Here is a 13,124-nt window from a genome sequence, read left to right as displayed (position 1 = left end):
AATAATTTAAAAATGAACCAGACAAAGCAATGAAGAATATTCTATAGGGAACAATGGGGCATTAGTAGGTGATGGAGTAGATGACCTAAAAATCACCCCATCTTTAAATTTCTCTAATCTAAGGAGCCAACAGGCTAACTTTAATTGCCATGTTGGCTTTTCTGTATTGGCTCCTCCGTTCAGTTAGTTACTAAATCAGCTGCTTATTGACACACAAGCCTTGAAGCGTTCCTACAATATCTCATCTGTTAACAAAATCCATCTTTATAAACAGACATGAATTATGAAACATCCTTATAGGATTTCTAATCTTCAGTAAATTCTGCACGTATGATATTAGTCTCCAGGCTTATGAGGACTTTCTTATGCACGACTACCACTTTATTACTCCAGGGAAGTTGGTTTTCTATGTGATTATTATTTAACAAGAGTGAGACACCTACGATGGGACTGAAATGTAGCTGATTTTCTCTCTCTTTTTTCCCCTCCACTGCCAAATAGGGTGATGATGGAGAAGTGGGACCCAGAGGTCTACCTGGAGAACCTGTAAGTGCTTGCTAGTTCAAAATGTGGCCATCTCATTCTGCAGTATCTCAGTAACTGTGTAGTCCAGGGCTCCTATGGCTAATGCTGTGCTTTGCAGGGATAGTGACAGATAGTCACATAATGCTACACAGTGTGTTAGATTAAATCTTCAAGGCAGTGAAGAGATAATGAACTCTAGTTGTCACTTGCAGATCTGTTCTGTCTCTCCTGTTTACAGCCATTTCATAAATCGAGAAACGTTTCCTCCAGTTTATTTATTCTTCCAACATTTTCAGCTAAACTTCTCAGTAGTTTTGTTTCCTTAGTGGCCTCCTAGTCAAAATGGAAAGTCCAGAATTTGAGCTGTGTTGCTTAGCCGCAATTGGTCAAGTAGGATGAGCAGAGCTCCTCCAGCCTGGCTGTGAAGCGAATGGCTCATGGAAAGTGTACGTAAGCTTTGGTTTCTATGAGTATTCAAGCACACACAGGCTAAGCATTCGTTTTTCATGGGCATTCATGCCGGGAAAACTTGATCACACGAGTGTTTGGGGAAATGAACACTTGGGCCTTGTCTGGACTGTTGAGACTACAAATACAAGTTGGCTGTTAGACATCACTGTGTCACTTAACCCTGCTCAGAGTGGGGCCAAATGGCATGGTGCTTAAAATGCTAATGGCAGTTCCCAACCCACCTACACCAAAGCCATGATACTGTAAAGGCTTGCACAGCTACTTAGCATGATGCCCCGTGAATTGGAGTCACATGGTGAAATCCTGGTCCCATTGTGAGTTTTGCCATTGACTTCAGTGGGGTCAGGATTCCACCCACAGGGCATAAAAGATAAGTCCATCTGCAAATCTTTGCAGGATAAGTGACTAAGGCTCCTGATGCTGCTAACCTGGGAGTAGCTGATTCAGGGTTAGCAATGGAGAGAATTCTCTATTGTAGACAAGGCCAAAAAGGGATGCTAACGTGACCAGAGCAAATGCAGTGTAGAAGTTCAACCCAATATTGCTAGAGAATGTTTTGCGGTACTCACTCATCTCTCCCAAGAATTAATTTCTGCCAATTTGTGAGGTCTAAAAGCACAGTTGCTACTAGCACCAAAGATTCTGACTTTATTTGCAAAAACAAAAACGTTTTCTGACAATAAGGAGATACCTCTATGCAATAAAATTGTCATTTCATTCAAATCAGCTTATTCTTGTGCCCAAAACACATTTTCTTAGGTAATTCACATCCATTTTAATACTATCGCACGCCATCAGCTTTGCTTTTGTCATGTCCTGTTTTGTTGTTGTAAATACCAGATTAGTGATACCAGAGTAACTGACGAGAAATGTTGGGAACGTAAGAAAGGAAAAGGTTGGCATTTACAGACACTTTGGGACTAAATTATACATGAGATGTCTGATTAACTTCTGGGAAAGATTCATCAACCTAGCTATCTCCTTAATACATGTCTAAAGCAATAACTTCTGGGTTATTAACGTCTTAAAAACATTTATGTGCTCAGGTATTACAGTAATGGAGGAGACATTTAGATGACAATAATGCATACATGGAAACTATTTTTAAATGAGTAGTAGAAAAAAATGGCTGAGGGCCCAGCTGGGAGTAGGTAGAAATTATAACGTAAGAAGCTTTGGCCCATATGTATACTTCCCCAATCTGCATGAACATCTTCTAATGCCATCAGCCAAATCCTGGTCCCATCAAACCCAATGCCAGTTTTGCTGGTAGAATATGGCCCCTTTATGTTTTACTGCTGGCACCTTAGAATTTGTTCCTGTAGGCATCTAATTCCATTCTGCTGTCATTTGTTAAAATCCCTGAAGCCAATTCAGTCAAGGGAGTTGTTTTTCGGAGGCCCAGGCTTGCAAAGATTTAACCACATGGGTATTTTCCAGCTCTGCCAAAATATGCAGTCTGTCAATGGTAACATTAGTGACCAGTTGTACTTAAGCTTTAGTCTTTCCAGGCTCAGGCCCATGCGCTCTGTTTCAATGTTAAAAACGATCATGTTTTATCTCATAACCTTTTATTTTAACTCTTCTGTCCGTCAATTAAACGTACTTTTCATCCGTGACAATGAATGAACACCGGTATCGAAGGCTACATCTAGACAGCAATAAAACCCCCATGGCAGTGAGTCCCAGAGCCTGGGTCAGCTGACAGGCTCAGGCTGTGGGATTAAACATACCGGTATAGACATTCAGGCTCATGGGCTCTAAGACCCTCCTCCCTTGTGGGGTTTCAGAGCCTGAGCTCCAGCCTGAGCTGGAACATCTGCACTACTATTTTATAGCTCGCAGCCTGAGCCCTGGCATCCTGAGTCACTTCCCCCGAGCTTGGTGTGACGGGTCTTTTATTTCTGGGTAGATGTATCCTAATGTAACAAAGGGCCTAGGTTTAAAAATGTGGCATTCCACAGACCCACATGCCCAGTCTGTCTACCTAGGGATCTGTCTGAGGGCTGAGCTAAGGTGCCTCGCTTTGGAAACTGAGCTTCCAAGCGTGGGCATCTCAAAAGTCCCCAAGTGCTTTAGAGGCACAAGTCTCAATCACTGCCAGTGGGCCCTATGTGCCTAAATCACCTAGGCCCTTTTGGAGATTCTACCCCTGGTATTCATCTGTTAAATACAAGATTCAAACACAATTAACTCCCTGAGGTGGCCGCTATGCCTCAAATAGTGTAAAGTTAGAAATGTGAGGTAACACCATGAGTCGTTTATTACTTTCGACTAGAATGGCTCGCCTTTTGGAAATACAAGTGAAACATACAGTTGAGACCAAACGCTTTTTTTCCAGCCCTGCAGAGGTCGATAGCATTTCAGTGGCATAAATTAAATCCACTCAGATTTGAAACACCCACCCCAGTGCTGCCTGAGCAGCGTGAATTTATTTCACACAGTACTGTCCACCGAGCAGTACTTTGCTCTGAAGTATTTTGTAGGTCATTGCTTCCACAGCAGGAAAGTGCAGGAACAGTAGTGATTTAATCTGAAAGTTGGTTAAAGTAGGCCTTCATCTATAGTGACTATCCTTTTTTTAAAAAGCATCCCCCAGACACACACACACTTTCTCTGTCTATTTCAGTGGTCCCCAAAATTTTTACTCACACCCCCCTTACCCTTGGCCATGCTGCTCCCCGGAGCTGGGGCCAGGAGTGGGTCTGGGGCTCCGGGAGGGGGGATGCAGACAGGGGTAAAGGGGCTGAGGCTGTGGCCACAACTGAGGCTGGGAGCAGGGAGCAGGGTGGCACTCCCTCTCCCCACCCCCGTGGGGGATGCCTGGGTCCCAGCTGCACCTCCCTGAATGTTCCTTGATGCCCCCTAAGGGGGCACACCTGACAAACTGGGGACCTCCGCTCTATTTTATGGCAACATCAGTTCATAAAATTAGATCTGGAACATATGTTTTTGCAGAACATGCTTTAAAGCATGTGATCCAGCAAGGTGCTAAGTAACATCAACTTTCACTGATTTTACTGGGAACAGAGGGTGCTCGGAACCATGCAGGAACAGATCCTAAAGAAGGTGCTATGAAGGCTTTGGCTGGGCAATATTTTTTTCCCTCGATTCTCTTAAGGCCTGAGCCAAAGCCCATTGAAGTCAATGGGAGTCTTTCCATCGACCTCAGAAAGGCTTTGGGTTGGGCTCTTCCTAACTGGAGCTTCTAAGCATATTTGTTTCCACTTGCAGGGACCCCGAGGTTTGCTGGGACCAAAAGGGCCACCGGGTCCCTCAGGACCACCGGTAAGTTGCACAGACCACTCTACATACCTGCTGTTCCTGCCGTTCTGCTCAATAAGTTCTGTTGAGTTCTCCAGTCAGAGCTAGTGTGTCCCACTGAGGCATTTAGACAGATAATCCAAAAGGATAATTTTATGCACCTGTGTTGTGAAAGCTGGAGGTAGGGTGACCAGATGGCCTGGTTTTATAGGGACAGTCCCTATTTTTGGGTCATTTTCTTATATAGGCTCCTATTACCCCCCACCCCTGTCCTGATTTTTCACACTGGCTGTCCAATCACCCTAGCAGGAAGTGTAAAGAGAGAGTTAAAGCTCTAATTCAGCCTTGCTTTGAGCCCATCTTCAGTGGAGTCACACCCATGCATACCAAGGTGGAATTTGGTCCATAGAGTAAATTAAACATCTAGACCAAAGTTGAAAGGAAGAACTTAACTTATTACCACGGTGGCTTTTCTATTAACTTTTGCCTGTGTGTTCTGAAGCCTGGTTTAATACAGTTTTTTTTCCCCGCTTTTCAATCTAAATCCAAGAAAAGAACATGCAGCTTTTCAGTCAGGCCTTTTAAGGAGATAGAGCTTAGTCAGGTTGTCTGTCTTAGGCTCCTCATTCCATGAAGTGATGGTGTATGGACCAGCTCTAGGGATCGTCATGGGTGATTGATCCCCAAGACTTCAACACCCAGTGCCTGTTATTCCCTTTACTGGCAACAGTCCTAGATTCTTATTCCCTTCATGGACCAGCTGCTATAAGAGGACATGACACCCTTAGTCAGTGAGTTCAGAGGCCTTCAACTTCCATTGAAACTTGATGGGATTTGAAGATCTGGTCCCTAAAGTGGCTTGTTTAGTAAGAGCTCACAAGAAAAACTGATCTCTGGTTCTGTGCAAGGAATCAACCTGTAGAATGCTGGACCCCCAGCTGGTGTTTTGTGATTGGCTGTGAGCAGTGATGCCATAGACTTACCTATGATACTCCGTGAATGTATTAAGCTGAATTTTTTTTCCTAGTTTCCATATATAAATTCCTTTCATTGCCAATATAAGGAGGCTGCATTTTCTAAAGGACTGCAACATCTCTATGGGGGTCTCAACCAGCCTTCAGCAAAAACACCATCAAAAACACGGTGGTTCAAATCCTCACCTGGTGTAAATTAACATAGCTCTGCCTACTTCATCCATTGTCTTCTAATGTGATATCTTTCGGCCCACCATTTTTATAAATCTGTCCACTATTCAGAAACAACCTTCCTGCAGTCAATATATAGTATTTGCACACTGGTGCTGATTTTTCTCTGCAGGCAGGTAAAGCCAATGGAAAAATGTTAAAATGGCCTTTGGAAAAAATCCCCAAAAACCGAATAACCCAACAAAACAAAATAATCCAACAACCTGGCATGAATTCTTGGCACTAGCTGCTTTGCCAGGCACCTTTAGAAAAACATTCTGTTTCCACTCAGCTGTTCCTGTTAGTCCAAAGGGCCACAGAGTATTTGATTCATTTTTACTATATCTTCCTGCTATTTTGGGCTCAAAATAGCAAGATGTTTTCTCAATTTAATGCTGTTTATTTTTTTTAATCCCTACTCAGGGTGTGACTGGTATGGATGGACAAACAGGCCCAAAGGGGAATGTGGTAAGTCTTCTCTACTAACATCTATTTATTTATGTAGGTATGGTCAATCTTACACTAGATTTGTAATCACTGTTTAGTCCCTGTTGATTTCAAAGCCAGTACAAGCCATGGAGAATATCTTCCTATGGTTAATGGAGGTGAATTTATTATCATTTACAATGAAATTACATATTACATCCCTATGAAGATCAAACATTTTCATCATGATTTATGCTGTTACACCAAACAGCAGAATATAATCATTACATCAGGAAAGAAACTACATACTTTGTAGAATACTTTGTCATTACATGAGTCAAATTCGCCTCTATGCAGAGGAGTCAATACAAAGCCTAAGCATGGTTTAAGTTGAACTTAATTATTGTATAGGCTGGTCCTCTACAATGGTCCTTCATCCATCAATAATGCCTCCCCTGAGAAGACTGCCATATACACGAGGGAGGAAGTATTGTCTAGTTGTGAGACCAGGACACTGGCAATCAGAACTCCTGGGTTCTTTTCCTGGCCTTGCCAAAGACTCAGCCTGTGGGATCTTGTACTCCTCACTTGGCTATGGCATCTAAAGTGAGGACTGTGATTGTAATTCATAACTGGGCTGTGAGGATTGATTAATCTGATTTGTTGAATCCTTGAATGAAGGGTTACATACTTTTACACAAGCACATAACTGTGTATAGTGTGTATATGTGTAAGAGCAAAGTATTTTTAGATTATGGTTGTGATTTAAATAACTACCCTCCATGTCAGCATGCACAAATAAAATCTAAGAAGAAATGGCTTCTGTGGCTAAATAACTGAATTCAGCAGCATTTGGTAGCTGGTATATTCTGTTTCCAGCAGTGGCCACTAGCAGTGCTTTGGAGATAGGCAGTCACAGCCCTCCACAATTGCACAACTGAGAATAACAAATCCCTTCCTGACTCCTGCAATAATAGTCAGTTTATACCTAGTCGCATGAGAATTCATTACCCCTGCTTTAGCATGAATTGATGTGTATATAACTGTTTTCCATAATGCTATGGATGGACATTATTACTGCTATGGTTTTGAGCTCCTTTCAGCTCGTGCTTTGCTTCCTGGCAGGGTCCTCAAGGTGAGCCGGGACCACCAGGACAACAGGGCAACCCAGGTGCTCAGGTAAGGCAAGAAACAGCTCTTCAACTTGATAGGAAAGAGTCAAGTTTATAGTTCTGTATGTGCTTTGCCCTCCATCACATGTCCTGACCTGAAGAGTGGTTCAGATGGGACATCGCCCAAAGTGTTGACTAGTAATAAATGCATTTCCTAAAGGCGGAGCCTGGGCTCTAAATCTAAACAACCTCATTCTGGATCCACATTTTGCAACTGGCTCCTGCTGCTGTAATGGATCAAAGCTGGATCCAAGCATCAAATTGATTGAGGGAGTCAGATATCTGGCTCTGAATCCAAATTTGCTGCACAGTGTTATCTCTGATTTTTAATGTAATCATTATGGAAGCAGTAGGGTCCCGTGACTATAGGACTAGGAGTCAGGAGACCTGAGGACATATTCTTCAGTGCTGCTATTGAACTTCTGTGTAACCTTGGGCAAGTCACATCCCTTTCAGGTGCCTCAGTTTCCCCATCTTGAAAACAATACTTCTCGTACGATCACAGGGCTGGAAAGAACCTTGAGAGGTCATCTAGTCCAGTCCCCTGCACTCTTGACAGGACTAAGTATTATCTAGACCATCCCTGACAGGTGCTTGTCTAACCTATTCTTTAAAATTTCCAATGATGGAGATTTCACAACCTCCCTAGACAATTTATTCCAGTGCTTAACCACCCTGACAGTTAGGAAGTTTTTCTTAATGTCCAGCCTAAACCTCCCTTGCTGCAATTTAAGCCCATTGCTTCTTGTCCTATTCTCAGAAGTTAAGAACAACATTTTTTCTCCCTCGTCCTTGTTAACAGCGTTTTAGGTACTTGAAAACTGTTATCATGTCCCCTCTCAGTCTTCTCTTTTCCAGACTAAACAAACCCAATTCTTTCAGTCTTCTCTCATAGGGTGACCAGATGTCCCGATTTTATAGGGACAGTCCTGATTTTTGGGTCTTTTTCTTATATAGGGTCCTATTACCCCCCACCCCCGTCCCAATTTTTCACAGTTGCTGTCTGGTCACCCTACTCATAGGTTGTGTTTTCTAGACCTTTAATCATTTTTGTTGCTCTTCTCTGGACTGTCTTCAATTTGTCCACATCCTTCCTGAAATGTCACACCCAGAACTGGACACAATACTCCAGTTGAGGCCTAATCAGTGCGGAGTAGAGCGGAAGAATTACTTCTCGTGCCTTGCTTACAATACTCCTGCTAATACAGCCAAGAATCATGTTCACTTTTTTTGCAATAGTGTTACACTGTTGACTCATATTTAGCTTATGGTCCACTATGACTCCAGATCATTTTCTGCAGTGCTCCTTCCTAGGCAGTCATTTCCCATTTTGTATGTGTGCAACTGATTGTTTCTTCCTAAATGAAACACTTTGCATTTGTCCTTATTGAATTTCATCCTAATTATCCTCATTTGTAAAGCACTTTCAGTTCTATGGATGAAATAATATATCTAAAAATCAAGTATCATCTTCTGTGAGACATTTCGATAACTATTGGAAATACCAAGTCATTGAAAGTATTAGAAGGATGCTACACTGAGGTGCTGCAATATACATTTTGAATGATTATTTTATTTCTTAATGACCTTCCCTTTTTTTCTTTTCACAGGGTCTTCCAGGCCCACAGGGTGCAATTGGTCCACCAGGCGATAAAGTACGTTAATACACTGCAGCTGTGACATAAGTCAGCTGTTGCCATTAATATGCATTTGCCTCTTCAGATACTTCACTTTCCCTCATGCAACATCTGTTTACAGCTGTATGCCTGAAGGTTTAATATCTCCTGCTCCAGACAGGGCAGAGAGGAGGAAGTGGAGTTTGTCTCTAATTTGTAATATTTGCATTCACATCCTATTTTAAGAGAAACATTTTGAAGACAGCCTATGTAAAATGTTAGGAGATGACTTAAAATTGTTTGTTTCTGAGGCTAAATATGCAGAGCTGTTTAAAGGGATAGCATTTGTAAGAGCATGGGGATTCAGAGAATTTAATGAGGATCTTCCCCAAGGGAGATGTGCCAAGTTGCACTGACTTTCCGTTTTTGCTTAATGTACTGCTCTCACTGGACAAATTCTTCCCTCCCACCCATGCCACACCATGGACTTTAAATCAGGCAAAATGTTGCCCACTGGAATGACGGGATTAATTCATGCTCCCGAGTTCATTTGCATCACTCCCACTCCACTGACTTCCTTGGCATGTATCATTTACCCCAACAATGGAATTTCCCTTAATGTACAGTGTTATGGGATCATTGACCAAAGGCTGTCCCAGAGAAAAATGAACAGAACGAATTATCATTTTAAAGGATAAAGATGTTTCTTGTTTAATTGCTCAAGTTGTGTCAGTACAGCCACTCACTGACATAGTCAAGGGATCAGGATTCCTATTATGAAAGGAAAGTAACATAACTGTATTAAAACAAGAAGGAGGGGGGAATAGGGCAGCCCCACATTCTTTCCATTTGTCATAATTGTTGGTTTTTCTATTATGTGATTTTATGCACTGTGGGCCCAGGTTTCCAGAACCCTGCACCACGCATGGTCATTGACATCAGTGCAGAATGCTGCCCAGTCAGGATGATAGCATTTTGCACCAACCGTGCACTCAGTTTGCACTGGTGTGAAAGACGGGGCAGGATCAGGCCCTCCATATTGAGCCATTGCATCTTTCCTAAAGGAGCTACCTTTACATACAGCATTTGCAAGACCAGGTTCAGACAAAGCAAAAGATATGCCTGTAACATGGTGCCCTTTGTTCTCTGACTGTCAGCATTTAATAACCTTCATAAGGGACACTTGTTGCTGCAGTGATTCTGATTGTTGCTGGGTATCTTTTAGGGACCTCTGGGTAAACCTGGTCTTCCTGGCATGCCCGGTGCAGATGGCCCTCCGGTAAGTAGTCTGTTCCTAGGGTACCCCACCCTGCTTATCCACTGGGGACCTGATGCTGTATCCCTATTGCAGGCAGCCTCCTTGGAAGTTCAGTACCGCTCAAGGTTTACAAGATCAGGCCTCAGTCAGAATTTACACAGACATCTCGGGCACGTTGCAGGGTTTGGTTCTCCTCTAGCCCCACATTACTGGGCTGGTTCTTCTGTGTGTTGCACATCTACTTCAATTCCCATCAATTCTAGCCGGAGTGGAAAGTGCTCCGCAGCTCTCAGGATTGCCCTGCTAATAATCATTTTCAGTAAACAACGGAGTTAGTAAGGAATGGGCATCGTTTTAACACACACTATGGATCCTGCTAAATCCCAGTAGTTCAGCTGAAATGCATGCTTGAGTGTATTGAACGGAGCACTAGCACTGTGAGGGCACCTCAGACCAGTCCCTGTAAAGGGGGCTATGCATGTTGTGAATAAAAATGAACCCTTTTACCTGGACCACAGGGTTGAATTCAGTTGCTGTCTCAATCCTCGCCTGTGGTGCTTAGAACACCGAAGGTATGTCTACACTGCAATTAAAAACCCGCGGCTGGCCCAGGCCAGCTGGCTCAGGTCACGGGGCTTGAGCTATGGGCCTGTTTAATTGTGGGGTAGACATTCGGGCTCGGGCCCTACAGCACAATTAAACAACCCCTTAGCCTGAGTCCGAGTTAGCTGGCCCAGGCCAGCCATGTGTAGACATACCCTAAGTGCTTCTGCAATGCAGGTAGTAAGAGCAACCTGAATTTCACATTAGAGTTCTCTTCTAGCAGCCTCATGATAATCCTACTTTAAACATTATCTTTCTTGGAAGCTGCTGCTGAAAATCTCTGGCCTTTAAACTCGATCAAATTTTTTACACACCAAGGAGACGTCTGATTTTAAAAGCAACAAACGTTAAACGGTTACATTCCCTAACGTAAATGCAGAACATGCTGAAAAATTACGTTTTCTATCTGGGGATTATCCTTCCCACTCGGGGAATTTAGCTGTCTCATAAAAATGTTAGCTGAGTCAATAGAACAGAGTCTCTTTAAGGCTGTTGCTCTTGGTGTGAAATTCTCAGAGCAGCCTCCGGTGGAGCTGCTCGGTCATAAAATCTGTCAGGTCTAGTTTTTATGTAGACTAAGGGTCACATATCCTCTTCAGTGTCACACACAGCTCCGTTTGTTCTCATTGGGAACTGTGTGGCCTGAAGATCGTCTAGGGCAGGTTTTAAATAGGAGTGTTGCACCATCTTAAGGAATAACAGGATGCCCAGATGCTCTGTAGTAATCGGACTCTGAAGATATGTGGCATTTACTAAATTCCTTTTAAAAATCCCCCAAATCATTTGGCATCTCGCTGCAAGGACCAACCAAGTCCCTTGTCAGTTATTGATCACAGGGCCGGTAATGAAGCTGCACTTTTTGAAATTGGTGACGATATGATATATGGTGCAGATTTAGACCTCGGCCAGGACTTCCATTGACACCCACCGCTGCACTGATAGATCTAGAGATGAGTAAATTGGTGCAGGCACCGTTTTGTGCCCCCAGGTGTGTATGGGTGCTGTTGATGCTGTTTAGATATCTGGCTACATCATGGCACCTTCAGATATCAAAATAGCAGCATATATTTGTGAGTATAACAAGGGAGATTAGTTTTCTATAAATCAGATCCTTTGTATGAAATCCTGCTAGTCTGATGTTCTCCTTTATGCAGGGTTACCTTGGGAAATGGTTTATGGTTATGCTTGTTAAGTGGTTGCAAGAAGGTCATTGGCAGGTTCAGACAGGAGGCTGCTGATGAAAAACCTACTTACTGCAAATGTACTTAGGGCTTTGAGAGCCTGCAGTGTGTCTGGGTGCCCTCCTGTTTCTTTCGTACGAAAATATTATGAATGTGCATTATGTGCCACAGCTAAGAGGTTAATGTGTTTGTGTGACACTGCAAACCCAAGAGGGATGTTTTGCCTTGGCAGTGTGTTTGGTCCTTTAGTAAGCAAATCTATTGCAAAGGCACTCATTGGCTCTTCACAATGCTTCACTAGTGCACTGTGCTTGATTAGAAGCAGTTTTTCAGGATGGAAAATGGTACTTTTGTTTTGTACCGATAGAAATCTCAACAAAAGGCTTCTAAAGACACTGAATAAGAATGTGTTGGAAGCTACAGGACGTTGGGTTATTCAGCTCCCAAGCTCAAGAAGAAAGCCGACCAGTGTCCAGACAGTCAGCATGCAGTGGGGATGCAGGTTAACTGAGTGTTTATCATGAGATCATGCAACTGATTCCAGTAATTAGCAAATGATTGCAGTGTGGAAATCTGGCCATCACAGCCTTCCCAACATACTCTCCAGGGTTGTACAGCTGGATTTTTTTTCCCATCACCGACCTAATAACAGCAAATATCAGGAGCAAAAGTGGCCTAGTGATTAAAACACGGGAGTGGGATCCAGAACTTCTGAGTTTTATTCCTGACTCTGCCATGGACTTGCCGCATGGCCTTGGGTGTGACATTTAGCCACATTGTGCCACAGTTCCCTCTTCGCAAAATAGATACACGGCTAGTTGCCCAACTCGCAGAGGTGTTGTGAGATGTTACTGATATTTGCAAAATGTCTTGTGCTGCGCAGATGCAAGGTGGTGCAACAGTGTTAAGTAGAATTCCACTAAGGGACCATTGCAGTCCCCTTATGTTGGCGAGCACTCATGCAGATAGATCAGTTGACCTCAACGAGACCACTCGCATGAGTAAGTGCTCACTAATGTGTAAGGATCCCCTTGGAAATAGAGCAAAATGGATGGTCAGTTTCCAAAGCAGTGATCTGATTATTAATCTCCTCTCCCTGGTTTCTCTGTCTGTTTTATTAATAGGGTCATCCTGGCAAAGAAGGTCCTCCTGGTGAGAAGGGGAGTCAGGTATGTGTTAACCAGACCCTCATCATTTTTATTTAGTGTCACTGAACGCGGAGGAAGAAATTAATCTGCATGCAGTGTTAGGCATTGAGCAGATGACTTCAATGCCTTGGAGGCATTCAGGTGCTCTGGTCAGTTCTGAAGGAGAGAGGCCTTGTCTATACTAGGAAGGATTTGCTTAGATAGTTATACCTGCAAACTGGCACTATACCGGCAAACCGGTATTGGACCGGTAGAACTATATCAGCAAAGCCTCCA

At 43.2% G+C, this 13,124-nt stretch overlaps 1 protein-coding gene across 2 annotated transcripts in view; it reads left to right on the top strand.

The window, feature by feature from the left end:
- Positions 1-13,124, top strand: part of COL5A1 (collagen type V alpha 1 chain) — a 245,575-nt gene that overhangs the window by 157,084 nt on the left and 75,367 nt on the right. For both annotated transcript variants that reach the window (XM_050926980.1, XM_050926979.1), the window contains exons 20-26: positions 502-546; positions 4,231-4,284; positions 5,868-5,912; positions 6,996-7,049; positions 8,653-8,697; positions 9,884-9,937; positions 12,825-12,869. In XM_050926980.1, coding sequence (XP_050782937.1) covers positions 502-546; positions 4,231-4,284; positions 5,868-5,912; positions 6,996-7,049; positions 8,653-8,697; positions 9,884-9,937; positions 12,825-12,869 — 342 coding nt within the window. The remainder of the gene's footprint in view (positions 1-501; positions 547-4,230; positions 4,285-5,867; positions 5,913-6,995; positions 7,050-8,652; positions 8,698-9,883; positions 9,938-12,824; positions 12,870-13,124) is intronic.

The sequence above is a fragment of the Gopherus flavomarginatus genome, chromosome 17, assembly GCF_025201925.1.
Source record: "Gopherus flavomarginatus isolate rGopFla2 chromosome 17, rGopFla2.mat.asm, whole genome shotgun sequence".
Classification (NCBI taxonomy): Eukaryota; Metazoa; Chordata; order Testudines; family Testudinidae; genus Gopherus; species Gopherus flavomarginatus.
The sequence above is the reverse complement of the archived record's forward strand: the minus strand, read 5'-3'. Positions and strand labels throughout refer to the sequence as shown.